This window comes from Eutrigla gurnardus, assembly GCF_963514095.1.
Source record: "Eutrigla gurnardus genome assembly, chromosome: 4".
Classification (NCBI taxonomy): domain Eukaryota; kingdom Metazoa; phylum Chordata; class Actinopteri; order Perciformes; family Triglidae; genus Eutrigla; species Eutrigla gurnardus.
Window position 1 is genome coordinate 19,308,150 of NC_139918.1, and position 26,646 is coordinate 19,334,795.

Sequence of the window (26,646 nt, forward strand, 5' to 3'; positions counted from 1 at the left end):
TCAATAAAAGTTGACCAATTTCATAACAAAATGTTTGTGCCATGGAAAATTCCCTTCACATACAAGGTGGTAGAAGGTGGATGTGGTGAAGGTGAGATAAAGGAAGAAGAAGACTTGGTCACATGTGCCGTCATGGCTGCTCTCTGTGGTTCCCCTTCACACGTGGGTGACTGGATGACTCCTTCTCTCTGGGGTTACAGTGAGTGGAAGATATGATGAAGTGAGTGAGTGAATGGCACTTCTGGAGCTTCTATCAATATAATGATCTGTTATGATGACCATTGGAAAGAGGCAGGTTCATTGAGGCTAATGTTCAACTCAACAGGGTTATAGAAGGTTTTGAGTTTTGATAGACAGACAGGTTCTTTAGTAAATAAATTATTATTTTGCGAATCGGCAGAAGGGAAAGTAGTTTGGTCACTAGTCAGACGGCCAACAAACAACATATATAAAGACAACAACAAAGGTACTAATTAATAAATAAAAAACACAAGAATAGTAGGGATATTCCAATACCATTGTTATTATTTCAAGGTTCTTTATTAATCACGTGCACAGGTGAGATGATACATAAAACATGGTAACAAAAACTTGATATCGGCATTATAGATCGGCCGCCCTCTCTAAATATCGGCATTGGCCATTGAAAAACCCATATCGACCACTTGTTAGTAATAATAAACTATTACAATAACTATTGAACTATTGAATGTATGCATATATACGGAAGCGTATTGCATTCACTTGAGTAATTTTTTTTTGGTTTGTTTTTTGGAGTAATTATTTCTGTTTTTCTGAGTAATTTATTTCTTTGGTCTGTTTTTCTGAGTAATTTATTTCTTTGGTCTGTTTTTCGGAGTAATTTATTTCTTTGGTCTGTTTTTCTGAGTAATTTATTTCTTTGGTCTGTTTTTCTGAGTAATTTATTTCTTTGGTCTGTTTTTCTGAGTAATTAATTTTTTGGTCTGTTTTTCGGAGTAATTAATTCTTTGGTCTGTTTTTCGGAGTAATTTTTTTGGTCTGTTTTTCGGAGTAAATTTTTTTTGTCTGTTTTTCTGAGTAATTTTTTTTGGGTCTGTTTTTCGGAGTAATTTTTTTGGTCTGTTTTTCGGAGTAAATTTTTTTTGTCTGTTTTTCTGAGTAATTTTTTTTGGGTCTGTTTTTCGGAGTAATTTTTTTCTGATTTTCTGAATATTTTTTTTTCTGAGTTTAGACAGCATTTGAAACAATAGACGCATTTATTCCTTTGTGAAAGCTCGATAATGGAGGCCAACATGACCGACTTGTTTAGTTTGATCAAGTTCTACTTTGATCTGGGATTAAGACACTGGGAGATAGTCCTGTCTTTGAGTCATATAGATGGTATTACCATAAGTGTATCCACTTTACGCAGGCACCTGAGGACTTTGCGGCTGAATAGCTGAAGATGGGGCATGTGTATGCAGGAGTCACTACAGGTCCATGGGAGTCACTTGCAGGTTGGAGGTTCTCGCGGGAGTTCGAAGTATCGCGATAATTCAGAAAAAAAATTACTCCGAAAAACAGAAAAAAAATTACCACGAAAAACAGAAAAAAAATTACCACGAAAAACAGAAAATAAATTACTCCGAAAAACAGGAAAAGAATTACTCAGAAAATCAGGAAAAATAATTAGTCAGAAAAACAACCAAACAAAAAAAAATTACTCAGAAAAACAGACCAAAAAAAAATTACTCAGAAAAACAGACCACAGAAATAAATTACTCAGAAAAACAGGAATAATTACTCCAAAAAACAAACCCCAAAAAAAAATTACTCAAGTGAATACAATACGCTTCCGTACATATACACTGTTTACACACACACACATATATATATATATATATAAAATTCAACAAAAAAAGAAGGAAAAAAGGACTAAATATGGAGATGTGGTGTTAGTAATAATAAACATTTATTATAACTATTACAATAACTATTGTATGTATGCATATATGTATACACACACACAATGGATGGATGGATGGATTGATGGACATACATTTATTGTGTGTGCACATACAGTATATATACAGGAAGATTGGTTACCAACTAAAAATCAGTGGAAACACAGTTGCAGCAGTAATCAGGAGGTATAGAACAACCCATAGTACCACTAATCAGAGCCGCGGTGGCCGTCCTCCTAAAATAATGCAACACTACTTGCACAATGCTCTGAAAAACAGACGGGCAAGTGCTTCAGACTTGGCACATGGGTTATCAATGGTAATCTTAGTTTCTGTGAGCTCAGACAGTACATTACATAACACCAATGGACGACTTCAAGAAAAAAAAACCTTGCTTGCTTATCGGCACAAACCTGCAAGATTAAATCTTGCTAAAGAACATGAAAAGCAGCCTGAACAATATATTTTACAAATATGTGATTGGCTGCTTTGGCCTCATAAAACATGGAGACACAGCAACAGAGAAGTGTCATATTTTCTGATCAGCTTTCCATATCTGCCGGTCAAACAGCTGACTACCAGGGCTGTAATGCTATTTGTTCAAGTACACACCTATGACGCACGCTCATCTTCATACTGCGGCTCGTTTCGAAGGTTATGCAACCACTGTTACGGTGGCCCGTTTAAGTCAACGCTGACTGACCTAATGTCTTTATGGAGGCTGTGAGAAGTGCCACATTAGAGCACAGTATCATACATGACTGTTTTATTGCTGTGTTTACCTTCATTAAATCACCTGACAATGACACCAGGCTTCTACAGTCCAACCATAAAGACTATACACTAATAATCACACTGGTCAGTTATAACTCTTGTTATGAAGGAGATTTCCCTTTTGACAAACTCATTACAGAATCTTTTCAACCTTTTTTTTTGCAAAAGTAGCATCTAAAAATGTATCCTTGAAACACATCACTGTGCAAATGCTACATTTGCAACATTAATTCCTAACTAGGTGACCTTGTATCAGATGAGATGTATTATGTATTATTTATATGTTATATCTTAAATAGTCGTCCGATAGAATCATGATAGAAAAAAAAGAGATTTTTCACTTCTATCGGCAACCACCTGATGGGAAACCCGACCCAGTGTGTAGATTCGTGGTGATGTCTGTTCATGTAATGCCACTTTCAATTTCAACGGTAAATATAAAGCTGAATTAGAACAAAGACTGGAAACAAGGGGAAGCGGCCTGGCTAAATCCCCATACTAGCACACCGGAGGCCGACTGTTTCTCCGCCTCCAATGTTTGTGCTAAGCTAAGCTAACCAACTGACAGCTGCATCAATCTCATCGCCAAAAATATTCTATTCCTCCGAAAGTAAGTGCAGACACACAAGGCTGTGCAACGCCGTTTGCTGGGAAGCATCAGAGTGTGATGGCTGGTTGCCAAGGAAACAGTAGCCACCTAGCACCTCCACAAGCAGGTTTGTTTACTACACAGCCGCCACTCACAGCCTGTGAGTCACTCTCCTCCATTCTCCCGCCGTCCTCCTTGCTACGCGACCCCTCCTACGCTCTCCTGCAGCAGGCTCCTGTGCAAACACTCGCTCCTCAAGAAGCGAGGGCCATTAACGCCGCTCTCGCTCGGGAGGCCGTCTATCTACTCCATCCCTCCTCCTCTCCGTCACTTACGCCCGGTAGCATGCAGAGGTTCACTGAAGAATAAGTGATTTGTTTTTTTGAAACATGGAAGAACAGATGGACTTGACCTTTTAAATCGCTGCTGTTCCACACATAAACATGTATATACATGTGCGACTGCAGCGCTCTGTCAGGGCAGATGTTCAGGATTCATGTCTAATTTAAACTTTTAAATGTCAGAATATACTTTGGGAAGAGAAAGAAGCATGTAGAGACCTGATCAGGCGCAGCTACATGTGGGCGGCAAGGGCTCGTTTGGACTTATTAAATATTGTGATATGATGACAGTGTAGTCTGGAACTTTTTTGAACTTTTGGGATGATGAAAACACAAAAAATCATAACAGAGCAACAAAGAGAGAGAAAAGATTGAGATGTTTTTGTTTTTGTTTAATCCTGGGGTAAAATGCGTTCCCCGTGGCTTTCATCAATATAATAAGTAAATAAATAACTGATAAAAGAATGAAGTAGCAGCTTCTGGCTGAAGGGTTTGTACTCTAATCGTGTACAGAGAAGAAAATGAGTCTATTGTGAAGCCCAAGCTGTGCATTTCTGTGTGATGTGTTCAACTGCATACAGATGGGTGGAAAGAGGAATTTCAAATAAATTACAGGTGAATCATATCGCTTTTGATGCCAGTCGGAGGGTGACTGTACTTTGATGCCGTTTTTCATTACTTTTTTCAGCTATGAGACACTATACAAAATATATTGATCCGTTTAGCAAAAATGTTAAAAGACGAAACAAAATAGCAGACATCCATCATCGTCATCCCTCAAATAATTAAATGGTTTACCCTGAAGAAACTATAGAAGAAGAAATATCCAGTCTGATTGGCTTTGGATAAGGCCAAACTTCAATGAAAAACATGAGGAACAGAACCAACGGAAGAGAGAATCGAGTTTCCGGGTCCTGGATTCTACAGAATGGTGTCCATTCCCAAACTCCACCACAACCCCGGTGGGCTTTTTCCGCTGTTGACTGTCAGTAAATCTCTTCAATCATTTAAAAAAGATAATTACTTATTAAGAAAAATAAAAAAACAGTGATCATCCTGGAAATCACATGACTGGAGTCTATTTTTGACTGCTGGAGTTTCTTCTGGACAAAAAACCAGAAACCGTCTGCCAAGACCAACAGACGAGCCCATGGAGGCTTTTGACAACCACTTAAAATAACACAGAGGACTTACACTGGAAACTGGTGATGGTTAAAATGTATCAGCAACATGACGAACATCAAAATCCTCACGTATTACAATTCTATAACGCTATTAACGCTGCAACACATTTTTTCCCCTCAATCTTAACTAAACTTTAAATTGAAAACATAAACCTGTCTTTACCTTTCCATAAACGTAAATCCCCGACTCGAGTTCAAAGGCAAAGCAAACCTTTGTTGCATATCATTCCTCTCCTCTCACTGTCAAAGTAAAGGTCAAATGCCCCCCTTATAAATACTCAAATAAAACACATAGAATGCTGTAGTCTTGTTTATTGCAAACCTTTTAGACCAATTTTAAAAGAATAAAAGAAGAGCTGAATAAATGAAATAAACTTGAAGTACGTAGGCCTGTCACAATAATCGTGTTATTGACTTATTGTATGGTAAAAAATCATTTTTACCAACCTCAATATATTGCCTGTTTAAATTATTCCATTTTTGATGCCAGAATAAATAGCAGGGTTCTGCCTAATATTAAAAGGTTTGCACTTTTTTTTGGTTTGTTTTTGTTGTTTATTGTACTTTTATCTTCACTAAATGTATTTCACAATATTAGTTCCTGGTAACTTTGCAGATTTAGATTTTTCATACAAAACATAAATCAACAAATAAACTATGATGTTGTGGTGGACTGCACTGCATAATTCTCCATAATCTGTGGTTGAACACAAGCAGAATGTACCTTTTCTCGGTTCTTTTTATGCTGACAATCACAGTTGAGCACGGCCCCTTTAAATGTGTCAGTGTGTAACCATGGTAACGGTTGTAATCAGGCTAAATACTGCTTAAGTAAAGTCAAATTAGATCCACCTTTACTAGCAGCTACTTTAAAGTGATGAAGGAATCAACGCATCAATAGTTATAACCCAATGATATAGGCCTACAGGAGATTTATTATTTGCAATTTGCCATTCTGCATAATGAGAAGAAACTTTCACTTATGGTACTTTAAGCATATTGTAACGCTAATACTTTTGCATTTTTCCTTAAATTACATTTCAAATGCAGGACTATTAATTGTACCAGTAACGGAAAGCAAGGTGAACATGATGGACTCTAAGTTTCACGACAAACGTGCACAGCCAGCCCGGCTATGTCAACAGAGCAAGGAGAAGCTCAGATCACAACACACACAGAGGGAGAGCGACTTCATTGTCTTCTCAGGTAGACGTTACTCCACTATATCTTTACATAGCAAGTAGTTGTTTGCTCCTGGGTCAATGCACTGAATTATGAATTTAGCACCTTTATTTTTTTTGAACTTGTTTTTTATTCCATTTATCAAGTGCAGTCATACAGTATGTCACAGATGATACAGTAAAATGCCACAGGTAAGTCTACAGAATGGTGATTTGTCCACAGATATCCTTCCTCCTAATCATGATGTGAGAAGAGATGTTTATCTCAGTGATATCACATATCTACATATATTACAACTGGATTTACAGTGCAAATGACCATTGTCTACAAAAAAAAAAATGAAAAATGAATTAAATTAAAATAAAATAATAATGATTAAAAAAAAAGAAAAAAAAGGGGGGGGTTGGGGGGGGGGGGGGGACACAAAAAAAAAGGCAAGAGCACCCACAACATTGCAGAAACCCACATAGGGAAAAATAAGTAAATAATAATATTCTGCATATCATTCATATAAAGTGAAAATGTAAGGCAATGGGTGACCATTTGTTTAAGAATACATCTTCTTTCAGTTGTAACAATGCTGTTATATGTTCCATTTTATAAACGTCTTGGATTCTGTCTCTCCATTGAACAACTGTTGGAGGGTGTGGCTTCAGCCAAGATGCTGTGATTACCTTATTTGCTATTAAAAGAAGGACTCTCAGCAAATATACTTGGCTTTGCTCTTCAAGATCAATTTAGCACCTTTAAAATGCAGGGTGTACTTATATTATTCTGCTATTATATTATTATTATATCAGTGGCATAAAATGGTCTGAAAAAGCCAATAATATTGTTTAGCGCAGTTATTTCTATAACATATCGTTCAACAAAATATATTGTGACAGGCCTACCCAGAAGCAAAGCAAGACAGTAGCAAAATTAGCGACCAATTGTCCAGACAATTTCTGTGAAAGACTGGGTTTTACTGTCATGTTATCTTTTCTATGTATATTTTATGTATATTCATTAGGTTTAATCTTGTTTATAAATAGTTATGCGATGTTGGCTAACCGAAAACAACCATTATGCGTTTACACCATGCACAAAGATCAAGACGATCAAGTTTTATTTCGATACAGCTTTTGTAAACATGCCGGATCATTAGGTTTTATGGTGCCTACTGTAAACACAGACACGTCTCTTAACTGGATGAGCTGGCATGGGAGAGGCTCAATCCTGTGTTTTTCACGTGTGTTTCTAAAGCACGGATCAGTTTAAACGGACAGCTCTGAATGTCAGGAAGGTGGAAACACAATATGCCACAGAAGAGGTGGAGTCCTGTATAATGGTGGCTCTGGGCACCTACTTCTCTGGTAGAAATGAGTCAGAGTCCTTATTTAAATACATATTTGCGGTGTGAGTGGTGATTAATAGCGTTGCCAATGGTGCTTGAACTTGGGAGAGCGGTGTAAAAACAAAGAGCTGCCGTCATGGTTACCGGGTTACCAAGGGAACAAACCCAGCACAGCTGAGCGATCCCATCGACTCTAAAATGATCAATTATATTACGAGAGCTTAAACTCATTTTCATTTACTTCGGATTGTGAAAGAAAAATAGGTTGCTGCCACAAATAAACTCCTTTGTGTCCAATCGTTGAGAAAAAGGACCTTCTCAGGTCTCATAAACACTTCATATGTTTATAGGTGATATTAAAACACTGGCGTGAGATTTGAGAATAGAACATCTGGTCTGTATTATGTAATTACATCAGCAAACGAAAGTCAGCATGGAGTCGAGCCATGTACGGCAAAAAAGATGATGACTCACCTCTGCAACGTAAAGTCACATATGTTTGCTATTAGTTAAAAATTTCCAGGAGAGAAAAAAACAATGTAGAGTCCAAACAGACATAGTTTGACTTTTCTAATGGAAGTATTGGTTTCCTACTACATCTTAAAAGACATGCAAATCAGATTAAATGGACATCCTAAAATCCCCAAAAGGTAGGAGGACTACTTAATTTACTAATTAGAAAAGGCAGTAAAAAAAAAATTATGCCCGATAAGAAACTCCCTCTGTGGTGTTCACTGCGATCTAGCCTTCATTTTTTAAATTAAGGAATGTATCTGGAAACCTATGACTGCGTTACGGCTCACCCCAGATCAGCCAGTTGTTTCCGTCCCTTCTTACAACACATTTCAAGAGATCACACGCTTTTTTCCCCCCACACTGACATGCATCTAATGAGGTGAGTAAATCTTCCACTAATATGACAGTTTAATGCACAAAAGCACTTCCCGGCATGTATTTGTCTGCTCCGTTTACTTTTTATTTACTTAGTCTTCATTAGTCGGTTGCACTCCACTGATGTGATTTGACATGAGGCAATTTTCTTAAGATTTTAAAGATTCACAGCCACATATCATGATGGCGGATGAGTCCGGACATTAATTGAGTGATACAACTTTTTGCATTAGGATCCTGAACGGATGATTTAAGCGGGTACTTAAAAAGCTCTGAAGGCTTGAGGACGGCCAAAGTAAATATGTGCAAAAAGTCAAACTGAGCCACGTTGATTAGGGAAATAAGCTTATTCTCTGTGTTGCCAAGAGTTAAAGGGGAAGAAAAACACCGCTCCCATGTGTGTACAGAAATATGAGGGTACAGCCAAGAGATGGTTAGCTTAGCTTTTGGGCTGAATCAAAATTATTTGATTCAAATTGAATTTGGTTGTTCAACATGACGATTCCTCAGAATCCAGATCCATCAGAAAAAACACTGGCATGAGTTTGACTGATGAGTGCCATGTATAAAAGTACTTTACATGTATACAATGCTAAGCCATTGACATACAACATATTTTAATTATTGGCATTTCTACATTACACAATTTGACATTTAACAGATTTATTTAAATCGGTTGTATTCATGTTAGGGTCTATTTTTGGACATTTTAATTTTTGGAAGAAAAAAGGTTTGGGATCAAATACATTTGGGAACCCCCAGCAGTAACTCATGGCAGCTTTGTTATTTTTTATTTCAATAACACACCAATTGTTGTAGCTTTTTATGAACTCAACCGGCAGTTATGAGGTTAAGGGATGCCAAACAATCCTTCACTTCCGTTTTCTACATGCAGCAGAGAGAGAAAATGACGTGGGTCGAGCACATCCAGATGACTAAGTGAGAAGAAATAATGGGGAGTCTGCGCCGATGAGTGTGCGGCCTCCACAGCGAGAGGTAATTGGGTTTGTGGAAAGGGCAGTTTAGTGCTCGGCCGCTCTGACAAACACAGCAGGCCGTCTGCTCATCGACCTATGAGGAGCAGAGCAGCTGATCTTAGGTCACGTTCCAGCATTCAGACATCAAACCTGTCTCGTGTTGGACTACGTCAGATTATCAGAATGTACGTTTGTGAGGCTCGAGTGACTGTGTCCACTTCATTTAGACAGTCCACGGGGGACCTCCTTTTTCACACCATTATGAGGATCACATTTGTGGTTCTGAGTCAAAAGTCCGTTATAACCGAGTGCTATTAATGGCCATGAAATTCGGTTCACACATTCATGTTCCCCACATGAATCGTAATAACTCTGATCCTCTGCTTTTTAATCCCGCACCATCGTCAGGTAAAAAAACAAACATATTTGTCCAATACATTGTTTTCAGCTGAACTTTGTTCCTGAACTGAATTATAAGTGAAAGACAGTGTTTTGTGGCCGTGCCTCCCTTCAGTTTCCTGTAGATCCCCTGTTTGTTCTCTGTGTGTTTGTGGTTGTCTGGGCATGGCACTGCTGGTTCCTCTCCTGCTGCCAATCACACTGCACGCCTGAGACCCACTCAACAAGCTCCTGCAGTATATCAGCTCAACTCTCCAGCCTTCGCCACATCCTTCAGTTGGCCATTTTGGTAATAAAAACTGGACTCTAGTTAGATTTCATGCATTTATTGAACCCTGTTTGTCCTGTTTCTTCCTGCGTCTTAGGTTCATCCCCCTTAGCTCTTCATACCTGCTCTGCTCCACAGACCAGCGTATAGAAGGCCATTTAGTTTGAATGAACAACAATTAAAACTTTTACCTGATCTAGTCCAAGTTCTGCATATGGGTCCAGACATTAACTGAGCTTAAACGTTACATCTGCTAAAAATCAGCGTGTAAGCGTTAATATAAAAACCTGTGCAGCTCTTTCCTCACGTGGCAAGTGGGAAGCTGAGAGAGAAAAGAAGATGCCCCGGAGCCACACTTGAGCCTCATTCAGCGCTCACAATCGAATAAATGGCCCATGAGTGAATTTGCTGACGCTGTGAGTGGGAAAATAAATCTGAAGCTCGCGCATCATCTCGTATTCAAACTCACTTGGACACAAGAAGCTTCCGCTCTTGCGTGTCGAAGCGTTGCATCACAAATTAAACCGGTAAACAGGTGGCACCTTGTTGTGTAGCTTATCGGAATAGACGGCGCGTCATTCAGGCTGCAGGAACTGGATGCGCCGAGCATGACGTGAATTACTTGAAAGGAAAAGATTTAGTGAAAGAAGGTCTCAAGTAGCGAACCATATTTCTGTTCTGTTCATTGTGAGAACTCAAGAGTACACTGTGTCCCAAAAAAAAAAAAACAGCATCTAGTCGCTCATAGCTCAAATTTAAAAAGGGATGAGGACGATTTTCTGAAGTGTCAGAGTGCTCTGTTCATTTGGACCGTAATGGAGTCTCGCTGTGCTTTAAAGAGACGTGGGGAGCCCAACAATCACAGAGTGGTTACGGACACAGGTCAAAGTCAATCAGTCTGCACAAAACAATTAAGACAGACATGGAGAATGAATATATATATATATAAAAGTGGACGTTTGAGTTTGTTTGGCTTCTTTGCTGTTCAAATTCAAAGAGTTCTGTTGCCCCCTGCTGGAGAGAGGGCATCACTGAAATATAATCAGAGAACGGAAATGTGTTTATGTCCTGAGGGGCGGGAGGAAAAACAGAAGGTTTCAGAAACAAAACTTATTTTCTACAGTCTGTGGGTGAAATACTTTCTTAGACTGTTATAATCAAAACTTTCACCAAATACACTAGATCACGTGACTACAGGTGAAAGGTGTCACTCACAAACCCACAGATAATAATCACCCAACTCAGCTTTGGGGGTGATTTTTCTTTACCATCTTTCACTTCACCATTTGGGTAACAATGTTCCATCCAGTCCCCATGCATTCATCAAGATTTTCTTGGCACAGCAGACAGCCGCCTTCCACCTAAAAAGGCATCAACGCCTCACGCTGCCTGCTCAATACCAAACAGCAGACAAATAAAGTCAGTAAGGAGCTGGTGGACATCGGGGAGCACTTACCAGCTAAATAGCCAAATACTTCATCAGGGTTTGACAGAGGAGGAGAATATTGGACTTGCATCCATCAGGTGTAAACAAACAACAACTCGAAATGAATACAAATGCTGCTCCATAACTGCTGGATGTGTGAATAGACGATACGTTACTAATAAGTTCACCATATCATAGAGACCTGCAATGATTGGGGGGGTTGGCCACTTGGGGGCAGCGGAATCTCCTGAGGGCTTTTTAGCAGCAAAATGCTCTATAATGTTCACCAGCTCATCTCTTAAGGGTATCTGCTGCACAGTGCTTTTTTAGGGCCTTTTCTCTGCAACAACCAACATTTAGGCTGTGCATGAGATATAAACACTGAGCTGAAACTCTGCAAAGTCTGAGTCTGTTAACAAAAAGCCTTGAAAAGCAGCAAAATACAGTATGCTTCACCAAACCTGTATCTGCTTCGAAAAGTGTTTAAATCACAGGCTAAAATCCATCCTTCCCTTAAATCAATGCCCATTGTCTGTATCTGTAGTTACCTCTGGTCAGTTTCCACATCATTTAACCTGGAAGACGTTGCTGCATGCCGTTATAATGGATCTACAGAAGCAGACTTGGCAACCAAAAGAACAATAAGAGGTTAAAAGTGTCCCAAACAGTGTTATAGCTTTATATAGTGGAGCTTCGCCAGGTTAAAAGCATGTCTTATGTGTCAGCTTATTACCTCAATCATTGTTTGGTCAGAGGAAAATTTAGACTTTTGCCAAGTTTCTCAAAAATTAAGATCAATCTTTATATCCCAAGTGGGAATGAGGGGCCCCTTAAGGACCCCTGGACTCCCCTGGGAGTCAGTGATTTGGGGAGTTGTTTGTTCCCCGTGATGCCACTAGATGTCCTCCAACCAAACAGCAGTTGTAGCTGCTGTGATGAAGCGGAGTCCGTCTCCGGCTGCTACATCTAATACCGGGTTTACTATCTAATCCGCGTCTGCTGCTCCTGAATACTGATCGCCGCCTCTGATGAATTAGCGCTTATTGCCGCCGCGGTGCTTCGAGGAAGAAACAATCATGCGCTGAGATCCGTGCGTCATCGGGACCCCCGGCGGCGGCGGCGCGCACTGCCTCTCCATCGAGTCTCAGAACCGGAGCGGAGGGGAGGAGGAGGGAGGGGGTCAGTCAGTGCGCACACAGATCAGCGATCAGCGCGTTAAACTGAACTCACTAATCGAACAACCCGTCGCGAACCGGCGCGTCTCAACCCGGATGACCTCCGGAGCGGCGGAGCGACGAGCAGCGGAGGCAGCAGGGGAGGGAGATGCGCATATCTGCAGGTGTTCCGGCGCTGTCGCAAACCGGGAGTCGGGAGCGAGTGATCCGTCATTAAGGCGATGCCAGGGGTAACCAAGTACAATCTAGTGGATGACGCGACCGACTTGAGGATCCCCATGCACAACGACGAGGTGTTTAAGCATGGGGTCTGCTTCGAGGCAAAGGTAGGGACCCTCAATCAGGTCTACTTTCTGGGTGACACACACCAGAGCAGCGGTTCATTACTGTGTCAGAGATTGAGATGCCACTGCGTCTGGAACACCTATTGGTTGGTGGTGATTAATGACTGATGCTTTGGGTTTTACTCCACTTTGCATGACTTTGAAATGTTGGAAACTGAATAATTTTTGTAGATATTGTGTATTTGTTTATTAGGGCTGCAGCTTAATTATGTTTCATTGTTGATTAATGATTTTCTAGATTAATAGAATAATAATTTGCTCTATAAACACAATTTACTCGAGCCTATAACGGTGATGGCATCAAATGGGAAAAATATCAAATGTACTAAAATAAATCTGAGGCAGATACTTTTGATGTAAAATTAACTATTTATAAATAAATAAAAAAGTAAACTGATTAGCACCTGAAGTGTGTCATTATTTCCTCATAGAGGCGGAACATTTCCAACAATGAAAGAGCTGTCAAAACTACAATGACAATCAACCACCAGCCCACCAGCCCAGCATCCATTCCCTCAAACAGCCCATATTTAAACCCGTCTTCTTCTTTTTGTGTACATTTTGCAGTACATCGGCAGTTTGGAGGTGGGTCGCCCCGGCAGCCGCATGGAGATAGTGGCTGCAATGAGGAGAATCAGAGTAAGAAACTTAAAAACGCCTGGCTCCCCTTGAACCGAACCGCTGAGTTCGTCTCTTGTGATGAAGTCTGAACACATTAACGATGACCTGGCGACTGCTGCAGGATCCATGCAGTCATTCTCCCTCTCTCTCCTGTGTTTTATGTCTCACCTTGTGCACGGTGCTCAGGATCCTAACTCCCCTCAACTACTTTACACACAGCGCACACTAGTCAACGTGTAACAACACACTCCACAGATCCGGTGGGCTGTCAGGAGCGGTTTAAATCACGGCAGGACTCGTAGGCCAGCTTGGATTTTACGGCTGGGGAGACATAGCGTGCAGGTTTCTGTGTGATACCACATGAAAAACCGTCAGCCTTTAGAGCGGGCAAGGCCAAGGGAATAACTGCGATGCCTTGTCATTGCACATCACTGCAGCGTTACAGAGAAGCACGGGGAGGAGAGGATTTAGCTGCTTGTCAGCTGTTGCATCTAATCTAACAACCAAGTCAGTGAGACAGTCGGAGGTCGGGCCACATCCCCAGTTCCACCAGGAAGCCCTTAATCCTGATGCCTCATGCACAGAGCAGTATAATGGCCATTTAATTGCGCTGGCAAAGATTCAGCTATGCTGTATGTTTGAATGTCACGAATCTCAAAGATTTCAGATTTTTTTTTTTACACTTTTTCGCGCGATGCATTATAAAGAGGAGTTTTTGACACAGCCGCTCAAATGAGAAAAAAAAACACTTTACACCCACACAATACACACGGCAGTCCAAGGGCTGCTTGTCCACCTTTTTCATCAGTCCTTTAAATAACACATTTTAATTATTTTATGCTGTGTAGCTTTTATCTAAAAGGCAGGGTTCGCAAAAAGCGCATCTGCAAGGCTTCAAAGCAAAAACAATAAATGGGAGAAGATGAAAAATAGAACAGGAAGCACATTAACAGAGCAACAAATATGTAAATGAAAATGCAATTAACGGTGCAATATTAAAACGTGGGCAAGATTACAGTCGATAGCATAAAAACAAGACAGTAAAAGAGTTAGGGGGGGGTCTTTGTGAACACTGTAATGGCGCAGTAATTAAGAGCCTCTGCTCCTGTGGAGAGACTCTGAATATTCACAAGCTGACTCGTCCTTTTAGAGATAAAAGGTGAGAGGTGAGTTGACACAACCTGGAGAGCATTAGCCGCGTGGAAATGTATCTGCACGAACACCTCAGTGAAGATGGACGGTCCTCTCGTCCCAGTTTACATGTGGTTGCGTTGGCCTGGAGAATTCTGGGAGTTGTGTCCTTTACCCGAGCATCGAAGGAGGCGGAAACCTCCCACACAGCGATAAGATGGATGAACTAGATGAGAGTATATGACAAGGAATTAAAGGAGCCAATCGAGTCTTCTCAGGTGTGTTGCTGCTGGATGTGACACAGGTCACATAGGCTGATGGATGCTCCAGATTCAGTGTTAAAATCATCAGATATGACTTTCCATGTGAGCAAAAAACTGGTCCCTTTTCGTTCCTGTGAGATTCGTTTTACTCTCAGGTGTCAATATAAGAGTAAGAAGGCGGATCCCATCCTGAGAGAGTGATGCCAAAGAAAAGATGGCAGAGAATATCCAAGTCCGTCACACGGAAGACGATTTCACTCCATCTGATCAATTAATCATCTGATGTTATTTCACATAAGTCCCGTTCTTAGATGTCTGGGCCCTGATATTTGGAGTCTGAGCCTGCTGCGGAGGCAGAGGGGTCCACGGCTCCCGAGCATTAATCACGGAGACGGATGAAAATGTCCCACATGTCTGCCTCCCTCTGGGAAGGCTGCCTTTGAAAGCTCAAAGAGCTCCCCAGAAACAGAAAGTGACAGTGTTTACTCAACCTCACATTTACTTTTAAAAAAAGGAAGATCGTCAAAAGTATCTCCCCGTCTGCATGATCCCCTCCCTCAGCTCCAACACATCCTTCATCTCATGTAAAGAGCTGCATCTCAGAGGGATCCTGTGATATTCAAGGCTGCTCAGCCCCTCGCATTATAATCAATTTGGAATGAATTAATTATGTATGGATTGATTTTCTTTGCCACCTTGAACGCTAATTTAATATCATTTCTTTCTACTTCACAGTATGAATTCAAACTGAAGAATATAAAGAAAAAAAAGGTCAACATTGTCGTATCCACCGACTTTGTCAAAGTGATTTTGCGCAAAAAGAGGAAGGTCAGTCCCCTAAAATGTGACTCAATTTGAATTATATCTCTGTGTTTTCAAACCACTTCTCAACCCATGTGTGTGTTTTTTGTGTGTGTTGTTACAGAGGAAAGGGTGGTCATGGGATGATAGTACGATCTTGTTGACACAGGATCCCATCTACAGGTGAGTAATATATATCCCAAACGAAGACACCAAACAGCTTGGAACCAACTCAGTGAAACGCTTCGTATCTTCCCTTTAACAGGATCTTCTATGTGTCGCATGACGCCCAAGACTTGAAGATCTTCAGTTATATAGCGAGAGACGGACAGAGCAACGTTTTCCGCTGCAATGTGTTCAAGTCAAAGAGGAAAGTAGGTTTGCTTACTGCTTAAAATGTACATCCGATGATATTCTTCATTTGTTACTTACTTTTAATGAATCTGCTGAAGAGAACAATTGATTGAGGTAATGGTGAAGTATTTATCTGTGCAGTTAAAGTCTGATATGTTATTCCTCTATACCATAGAGCTTCACAAACTATGAAGAACACATTAATAAGCCACACTAATGCACTAATAAATCCCACAAACACCTTAACAGCACCAAGACGCACTAAAGCACCAAATAGGCCACTGAAAATAGTCCCCTACGTTTTCTAAAAACTACAGTTGACATACCATTATACTACAGTATAATTGGTGAGCTTTAGACATACTTGCAGGAGGACCTTTTGACAGGCTAACTATTTGCCACTTTCTTTGTGCTAATAGGTTAACCGGCTGCTGGCGGAAGCTTTACATTTACTGCACAGACACAAAAGCGATATCAGTCTTAAAACTCCCGGCAGGAAATCTTTAGCATATTTCCCAAAAGGTTGAACTAGTCCTTTGAAATCAATTTTGTTTTAGAGAGTATAGAAGGTGTTGTTTAGGTCAAGACTTACACATGATCACAGTCACTTCCGCACAGTGAGGCACACAGCTTATTAATCAAACACTGGTTTCGGTTCAGTACTCGGTGTGGACCAGTACGTTCAGGTATCGGGTCTGAGAGCGACGGGGGCCGGCTGGGCTGCAAAGTCTGATGAGATGCCCAAACACATCCTTGGTTTCTATTTTGTTGATATTGAGTCCAGACTATTTCCAGCTTTATCCTTCCAGGTATCACAGCAAGTCAATCATTGCATTTTGTTTCCATCTCCGTGCTCTACGCGTAGCGTCTAATGATGTTATTACGCCCGCTGTCTCTGTGATGTATTGCCCTGCTGGACCTCGCATACGGCAGATTGATCCGAGAGTCAGTCCTCTCACGTGTGCAGTGCTAAAACGCTTATGAATCTCCACATGTCTGCATATCAAGCAGACACATTTTTCCCCCCTCCATGACAAAGACAGAGCATCAGTGAGGCCGACTCCCATCGCTTCACCATGGATACCAGGCTGACAGTGACTTAGTGAAGCTGAATTCTAATCATCGTGGTGGGAAGAGAAAAGAAGAGGGTCTTTTTCCACTCGGCGCTTGCAGACATTTTCACCAGCGCCGAACGAACACCCACTACTCTGTCAGGGACACGGCAAGTGGTGCCTGACCAGCTCCCCGGGGCCACGGGGCCTAATCTGGGTGTTGCAGACCAAGCGTGTGTGCTGAGTGGGAGGAGATGGACCAGCTGATAGGAGGAGATTTGATTTATTTTCATCACAGCTTCTTGCTGCCCAACAGGGCTTAGATGTCAGTTCGGTGCACCAACCAAACGAGTCTTTTGTGTTTGGCCTTGGGAGGGCTGGGAGTTTAATCAGACCATTTTTTCTTTTTCTAAATGAAATCGATGGAGCAAAATGTTTTCATTTCATAAATCCATTTAGTCATTCCTGTATTTTTTTTGATATTCCACTCGACTGAACAGCTTTCAGGCTCGAGTTCCCCCCGACATGTTCACTTAATGCCTCGAGGCAGGATCGCCCTCCAGAGGCAGATGACGATTCGTCTTATCTCAACTCTCGCTTCTGCAACTACTCAGTTGAAAAAACACGAAAACTCACCTTCCGTGAGATTGAACGAGATTGAATTCCAGTGGATTTACTGGGCATCTTACGAGCTGGGAAGTACTGGTTTCACATGGAATGTTCCGTTTAAGAAACACTTACAAACTCATTTAATTAAGAACAAAAATAAATCAATTCATAATATTTATTATACTAAAAAAAACGCCTAACGACCGAAAATCTGTAAACAGCAAATGTACCGTATCATTCAAATCAATAGTTCAGCTCTACAACACAACAAGATAAACATAGCCATGCCTGGATAGGCAAAGATTCAGTCCATCGTCCTAATGACACGCCTACCGAGCCTCTGCAATAACAACAACCTTAATCTTGACTGCCTCTGCATTCAAAGTTACTTTGAAAGCGACTAATCCATCATTACGGCAGCTCACATGCAGAGCAGATCGACAAGGATAAGCAGGTCTCCTTTCCTAATATGTTCTGACTTCATGCATTTGGTCTCCATCTCTCCTCCTCCATGACTCCGTGTTCATTGTTAACTTGCCATTCTGCCCTATACCCCTCCCTTGCTGCCACTGCTCCCCCTGCTCTGCACAACCCAACACAATCCTCTCTGCATCCCCCCCTTGCAGTCTCAGGCCATGCGGATCGTGCGGACGGTGGGCCAGGCGTTCGATGTCTGTCACCAGCAGACCCTGCAGCAGAAAAGCGATGACCTGGACGACGAGGAGGGGAAGGCGGAGGAATTGGAGGGATTGCCAGGTGACTCGCACACATCCAAAATTGCATTTCCCTCTCCGTCTCTCTCTCTCTCTCTCACTCCAACGCACTCTTTCCTCCTCCTCCTCCTCACACAGCAAAACACAAAATCCCCCGGCCTTCTCTCCCTATCTCTCATGCTCAAACAAAAAATCCTGAGCGCCTGCAGGAACACCCATTGGCAACCGAGCACACCTCTCTGAGAGAAGATGTCATTATCCACCGCTGCCTATTTTAAGCAGCTTGCCCCGCTGCAGCTGCAGATGCCTTATAGTGAGTCGGGCGAGGCATCGATCAAAGACCTCGCTTGTGTGTGGGCATCTGCCAGCTCTTCGTCTGCATCTAGAAATGCTGCAAAACCTCCAAAGTATAAAACTGCATGCAAGTGCCCCCTTATATGCATCTGCTCTCTCCACAGCAAAGAAGAGGTTTGCGTTGTCAGAGGAGACCGACCATGAAGCCACTACAGAGGAGAGCATCGAGTGCGTCTCCTCATCAGACCTGGAGAAGAGCAAAAAGGACGAGGCCCTTGGTGACAGTGAGAAGGTAGAACACCCAAGTCCGTTCAAAGTGTCACGCATACAAATCCACACAGTTTCCCCACTTCATTAAAAACACAGGAGGGTTTGTAAAGAGATTAAAACAACCCTGAGATGTGTAATTCATTGATTCTCGCGGCTCCACACAGCAGCAACATTAGCAGTTATTTATTAGCAATCTGACATTTATTCTCTCAATTAATCGATTAATCGTTTAGTAAAACGTGTAGGAAGATAGTGAACTAACTCCTGCTACTGAATTGCTTTATTAAAGTCCCCTCCTTCCACTCCAACTTAACACGATCAAGTTAATAGCTCGGCCTCTTGGTCCATTTACATGAATTAATTCCTTCAGAAGAAAACATCTGGGGGAAATATCTTCCCATGTTCTGGAAAATCTTCATCTATAAAGTCAGAAATGCCCTGCTGATAAATTATTCTAGGAGGTTAACAGCTCACTGAAGGCCACGATGAGAGTTTTGAGTTCATAAGGAGCCGTATGAAGATCAGAAAACGCCATGGAGGGATGCACAACGAGCAAACGGCATCTTTCAGGCTCGTTTCTGAAGAAATGGTCACCGAAGCTCCTCAATATTGATGCGGTTCACATGGTTTATTCATTAGAAACAGAGCGAGGCTTTCTAGCATCACTAATCCTGAGATGTCAAACAAAGCGCCCGTGTGCTCTCGTGAGTGTCTCGTCAGCTTTACATTGTTGCTGGAGGATTAAACGCTCACAAGATATGATATTTGATATAATACTGCCACGATCAAACAGCATTATTTCATCCGTCCAGATCTCATACGGCTAATCCCTCTCCTGTGTGTAACTTGAAGGCCACGTGTCCTTCACCAGTCCACTATTGATCTATCTCAGATATAAGTCGCCTGCTTCAGGGCTGCTCTCCTCACAGCAGCACTAACGTGATTGTGCGAGTCATATTACCTGTATAGACTGCAGCCCATCCAGTCAATCAGTATTCCTATTTATAGATCCGATCCCCATGGAAACACCAGCATCACAATCTGATTAAGTGATGCTTCTCTCGACCATAGATTGTTTTTGACAAGATTAGAGTAAAAACGTACAGCCTGACTGACTTGTCATGCTTGTGATTTGGATCCTAAATAACCCAATGAATGAAATATAAGTCTACTATTAGAACTCAACTTCAAGTTATGCATTTGAAAGGAGCTGCTCATAATGACAGAAGCACCACAAAGTGTTTCATTATTTGTGTAAAATGAACTCAAATAAAAGGTTGGTCAGTTAAAAAGTACTGCAAGTTAACATTAGGGCATCTTTAAAAGGTATAGGGCAGGATGTCATGTATGATATATCCACATTTATTAAATTAAAGACTGCAAAACACAGCATAAAAGTCCAACGAACATCTCACTACAAAGCCCCTTGTAGGCCAAACCAATAATATATAATATGTATTTTCTATAGTCTATGGACACTTTGCAGACTCACACATCATTGGTTATCACGCCTTCCTCAGTGTAGCCTCAACCAGAAACAGACTAAACTAAAACAATTAAACTAAATTAAAAAGAAACAGCTGTGGACACCACGGCGGGTGCACAGAGAAATATCAGCCCTAGACACAGAAATTAAACAAGCTAGTTGTGACACACTTTAATTAACTAGAATTACAACTAGAAGCTGCATAAGTTAGCCAACAACATGTTAGCCTCTGGAGACAGCGATGCTGCACAGAATGCGGTTACGGGCGAGTTTGTTTGTTGCACTTACCGGTCTTAAGGCGAGTCGTGTGCAGCGCCCAGTCTGCTCCAGGTCCATGCTCCAGGTCCATGGTGCAGGTCTATGCTCCAGGTCCATGCTCCAGGTCCATGGTCCATGCTCCAGGTCCATGGTCCAGGTCCATGGTCCAGGATCCGGTCCACGCGGCCTCTCTGGTCCCGCTGCGCGCGTGCAGGTTCCCGACACGAGCGTAACGGCTCTGCAGACGCTTTGACGGGGATTTCAGAAAGTCCTCACACACACAACCGAAGTGGAAACGCAGGAATCCGACCTGTACGAGACGCCAAAGTGTGTTTCCCCCAGCATGCACCTGTTCGGTGCGTTTGATTGGCGGGCGCTTCAGCGGTTGCTTGTACACTTTTTGGCTCACTGTGTCAAAATTCGACACACAAGCCAAAGACACTTGGAGATAAACAAATGTCAAAATGAAACCCAAACAATGAAAACCTCACAATCCTAATTAGGCTGCTATTTCAAAGCAACAACAAAGCACGGATATATTATACTGTATATATATATATTAGCCTACATAACACTGCTGTCTTATACCTTGTAGGCTATACTTCACTATATTTTTAATATCTCAATGTTTGAAAGATTATTCCAGCAGCCTGCATCTACTCACATTTAAATTGTATTCTGTAGATGCGAGGTACATTAGGCTAATCGTACTTAATATTTGAGATACTTTTTTAAAAAGTAGTATCCTACACACAAAAAAACGATTTTGTTACAGTAAAAATAGTAAACGTAATTTGTGAGTTCCACCCATGGGTGTCAGGCCCTCACATGACCAGGCTCTTTTCTAAATACACCTCACAGTTCACTTTTATTCAAGTAGAAATCTACTACAGAAGCAAATCTTCATCATACAGAGCCTCGGAGAAACCATATAGTCTTTATTGATCTTAGTGGAAAATATAACTCCCTCTTCATGTATTCCTTATTTACGGGCTACAACTTGACAGATGCAGCATTGATCTCTCCATTAAAGCTTTCTACGCAAAGAAACACAGTTTGTATCATGCTGGAAGTCACTTTTCAAATGAAATCACTTACTGAAATCGCATTGAATTGGATGATCAAAGCAGGTTTAATAAAATAAAATGTGGTCTGGAAGGCCTTGAGCATCAAGCAGTAATGATGACATCTCAGTTCATGTGGGTTTTTCCTGTCAGAAAGAAAGGAGACAGTCTCGCTGCTGCCGGCGCAGCGTATGTTCAAATGCTCTTTTTCCCCAAGGAGCTCCGACTGGCTGAGAGACTGTCAGCTTTTAAACCAACTTCTTTAGATGTTTTTCTACCCACAAGCTCCCACATGGTGTTTCTTTCCTCTTCCCACTCTTACTCCATTATTTAGGATTGTTGGTTTTATACCCTATACTTAACTGTTCACATCGGCCCATATGTATACTCTTACTGTGATGCATTGTATTCTGGTAACTCAAAGGTGTGCATTTTACTGGTGAAATGTAAGAGTATGGTTGAAGGATGAGGAATAATCTCCTTCCTTGTATTTCCCGTGAAGAGTTGAATTTCCGTGGACGTTTCTGTTTTATGGCATCACATTGGGGTGCCGTTAGAAGAGCCCACATTGCTGTCATCTCTGTTGTAGGTGTCTGACGACCCATCTCTCCTGCTGAGATCCCCCATCCTTGGAGCCTCTGTGTCAGGTCAGTCTGCAGAAGCTCCCCGCTCTGCAGATCTTCGTGTCCAGCTCCTCCAGAAACAGCTGCAGCAGCAGGAACAGCAGGCACTGGCAGCTTCAGAGCAGGTACTGGTGGCAATCATCGTTTCCTGTGGTGCACGTCTGTGACATATATTTTTCTTTTGACTTTTTGGTCACAGATCTCTTTGTTTATGTGTCTGAAGAGGTTTTACATTCAGGCATGTCAGTAACCAATACAATCAGCTCCTGTATCATTTCCTTATGTGATTTCTGTTTTTTGCCAAGTTTAAAATATTTTGACTCGGCACTTGAAGAAAAGTTATTATATTTAATCCAGAGGAGAGAATAAGTAGGCCTATGTATAAATATGTTAATCATTACAAATCAGAGTCAGGGATTTATCCTGTCGGAATCATAAATCTCAAACTTTCATGTCAATCCATCCAGTAGTTGCTGAGATATTTCAGTCTAGACCAAAGTGGTAGACCAACGTACAAACATCATATCTCTGAACATAGAGCCGTGCTGAGACAGATGAGTCATAAACAAGACTAAATTGAAAATTGACCAAATTTGAAGAGCTTGTATGATAAGCACCTGACACCCACGGGAACAATTACAACTTCAGTGGTATTAAAAAAAATCACTTAATTAAGATAACTGGAAAAGTTTATGAAGCTTGACACAAAATGTACCGAGCACATAATGAAGTGATGCACCATTTCCATTTCAATCAGTATCGTGTGAAATAGGATGTGTGGCGAGGACTTTCTGATTATGAAATTCTCGTCTCTTTTATTCCTCTAAACCACTAAACCAAAGTCGGGGACCGTTTATTCAATTTCCTGCACTCCTCCTCTGGTTTCATTCACTAAACTTTGAACATACAGTTAGTATACATGATACATTTTTCTACTTCTACTGAATATTCCTGTCCTGACAGTGTTGTTCTCCTTGTCCCGTAGCTGTTAGTCTCTCTATAGAAGACAAACTCCAAAAAGAATGCCTTGGTCGTGTATACTTGACCAAATAAAGCAGATTCTGAGCTTTTGAAGTTTCACATCAAATGGAATATCCCCGAGACATGGTTTCAAGGCCTTTGAAGATTTGAAGCAAAACATTTTTTTTTTAGTTTTACATTGATCTGATAAACAGAAGTTGATTCTCTGGAGAAATGAAAGCCTTTTTTTTTTAACATCATGCGTGTGTGTTGGTCCGTGCAGGTCCACGTTCTCCAGGAGCAGCTGTCGACGGAGGTGTGTGCGCGGACCGAAACCCAGGCCAGAGTGCAGAGGCTGCTGCAGCAGAACACTGACCTGCTGCAACACATTTCCCTGCTGGTCAAACAGATCCAGGAACTGGAGCTCAAAGCTGGTGGACACTTGACATCTAGTGAGTGCAAATCTGCTGTCATCTGCTTTCATTCTCATTCAGTTTAGATTTAATTTGATTGGATTTGGTCTGAAATCTTTCGACCTTCCTCACTTTTCCCTTCATCATTTTCTTTTCTCATCTACTCCTTACACTTGATTCATTCTCCCATGGCATCCCTGCTGCTCTCCGCTCTCCCCTCCCCACATTTAGCCAGTGGAAATATGCTACCGTGTAGTCATAAATTATCAAATCCTGTCAGCACAGACTACATCCCACTCTGTATAATCTCCTCGTCTTTGCTCAGGCCTCTTGTATCTCTGTTTACATGTGATAACAACCTCTGTGCTGTTTCATCTTACACATATGTCTTTTGATATTTTTTCCCCAGTGGGCTCCCAGGATAGTCTTCTGGAAATCACTTTCCGTGCCAAGCCCCCCAGCTATTCTTCATCTACGGGCCCATTTGCAGCTCAATCCCAGGTCCAGTTCAGTGACAGTCCCTGGGTCTCGGCCCTCCCCGGGCCCTGCTCTCCAGGCACCATGGGTCCTGACAACAGCCCCCTGGGGCTCAGCAGCAGCGGAGTTCGCCTGGAGTGTTTCCGCTTCTCCTCCCGCAGGCCGGACGTCCAGGAGCAGGGCCAGGACACGGGGGAGACGCCCAGCGACGGAGCCCCGGATGACAGCTCGCTGCTGGGCGAGCAGGTCCTGGGGGCCCTGGAGCTGCTCCGATTCAGGGAGTCGGGGATCGGATCGGAGTACGAATCGAACACGGACGAGAGCGATGATCGGGACAGCTGGGGTCAGGGGGAGGGAGCGGGGGCCGACGGTGCCGCTCGACTCTTGAACGTGCTGAACGCGGAGAGTCTGGCGGACTGCTTAGGGGATGAGATGGCTGTGTAGTGATGCTCTTAAAGCTGCACATTGCATCCATGCACCTCCCCCAATGGAAAACAGCTGAAAAGCAGAGTCTTAGGAACTTCATTAGACAATAATCCTGTATTGTGACTGCATCGCCGAGAGCGCTCACTCACCACTGTTCTGTTTTGTTTTCATGGGCACTGAGAATATGTACCACATACAGTATGAGGTGTGTGCAGCTAGTATAATTGAATTGATACATTTGATCATACTGTTTAAATTCATTCTTTTGCAGCTCCAAACTTTTGCAGAAATGTCTCACTTTCTCAGAGAGTAAACACTGTGGTGTTTCAGGCTCCATCCCTCTGAACATCTCTGCTGCCTGTTAGTCTGTGTGTTACACTCTGTGCATGTCTGTTTGATGAGCGTTGTACCTCACATCCGTTTGGTTTCTTGACTCGCCGGGCTTCTTACACTGTGGTCGTTCGTGTCTGTGTTTATGGAGTTGTGACACGTGGACGTGATCTGTGAAGATCTGTGAAGAAAAGACAATTCTGTCTGGTTATGCTAATGTGTTTATATTATTTTGAAGTGTGAAAATTGAAACTTTACTGTGCTTGCAATGACGCATAATCTATAATTATACATGGGGTTAAAAATAAGCATGAACAGTCTGTTTATTTCCATTGGGCATTGTTTAACTTGAATGAATGCAGTAAATACATGGCATGGTCAGTGTGTGTGTGTGTGTGTGTGTGTGTGTGCGTGTGTGTGTGTGAGGCACTCATCTCACCATGTCCAGGTTCTGCTACGACCTTGTCTCTGATGCTTAAAAATGTAACCTGTAAGTATTATTTGTTAAAGCCGTGCTGCAGCAGTCACAAACCGCTGCTTCCCTTCAGAGGAATAGCTTGAAAAGTCCTGAAGTGAAAGAGAAAGATGGAAGCGTATGCGACTCCTTCATGTTTTTCTGGCTCGCTGTTCCACCTCACTGACCGGTAGCCAGATCTCTGAATCACCGAATTTGGGACGTGTCTGAGCTCCTTCCAAAGTGGATTAATATCTTCTTGGCCCTCGTCTCTCCCTCTTCCTCTCCCCCGACTCACCTCTCCTCCCCTCTTTGCAGAAGCTTCTCAACTCTTCCCCCATTCTTTCACACTCACAGGCCGTCTGCCGTATCCACATTTCTCTGTCATTTCTCTTCACCACTACACAGGAAGTGTACTAAGAATTAAAGTGCACTTACATGTTTCTTGTGGAATTACACGCCTTTTCTCGAATGCTAGTTGGTAATTGCTGAAATCCATCCACGGATGATATAACTTGCCAGTCTCTAACATAAGCCGGTTCCTAGACGTGACCTTTTAGAGTGTTTCTCTCATTAGTATTTATAACCAGTTGGGATGTGAGCATGCAGAAGGTCCTTAGTATGGATGATGGCTCTCTCTCTCCCTGTTATTGTTAGATACACCAGCGGCGGTGGGTAAACAGGGGGCATCTCATTAAGCTCACTGTATGTGCAGAAAGCAGTAGCTTGATGTCACGCTGCTGAAAAGCAGGAAAGTAGAAAGAATACCAGCCATTAGCCACCCACCTCCAGCCACACCAGCCTGCAGCTCCGCTGGTGCAGCTGCTGCAGCCTCCAGGACGTGACCTCGACTTTCACTTTGCCTGATTAGAATTAAAAACGCTCTGTAGTGTAATTCTGCCCCCCCTTTATTCTGCAGGTAAAATGAATGTTTAAACATTGTTTCACAGAACAGGGTAAACTTGGCTTGGTCTTCTTACTGACAGCGTGGCTGTAGACTCGGAAATGTTGGTCTGGACTGAATCCTAATGTCTTTGGTGATCCTTTTTTCCCCCTTTAGCGCTATGACGTGATTTCGAGTGAAATGTCTCAGCAAGGTTTGTGAACGTCATGTTCCCCTCGGGATGAATATTGTTAACATTCCCTGTTGTATCATTATCAGGCACAAATGTTTTTTGGGGGGGGGGTTTATGAATAAACACCAGACTGACATCTCAATCAGCCTCAGTGGTACTT

General features: G+C 42.1%; 1 protein-coding gene across 1 annotated transcript; it reads left to right on the forward strand.

The window, feature by feature from the left end:
- Positions 1–12,256: 12,256 nt before the first annotated feature.
- On the forward strand, positions 12,257–26,568 carry LOC311011990 (carboxyl-terminal PDZ ligand of neuronal nitric oxide synthase protein-like). The gene is made up of 10 exons (XM_084007249.1): positions 12,257–12,793; positions 13,379–13,450; positions 15,562–15,654; positions 15,752–15,810; positions 15,893–16,001; positions 18,269–18,398; positions 18,814–18,941; positions 22,317–22,475; positions 23,594–23,762; positions 24,133–26,568. The coding sequence occupies exons 1-10, from the start codon at positions 12,689–12,691 to the stop codon at positions 24,642–24,644; spliced, it is 1,536 nt and encodes a 511-aa protein (XP_083863375.1). The 5' UTR covers positions 12,257–12,688; the 3' UTR covers positions 24,645–26,568.
- Positions 26,569–26,646: the final 78 nt, after the last annotated feature.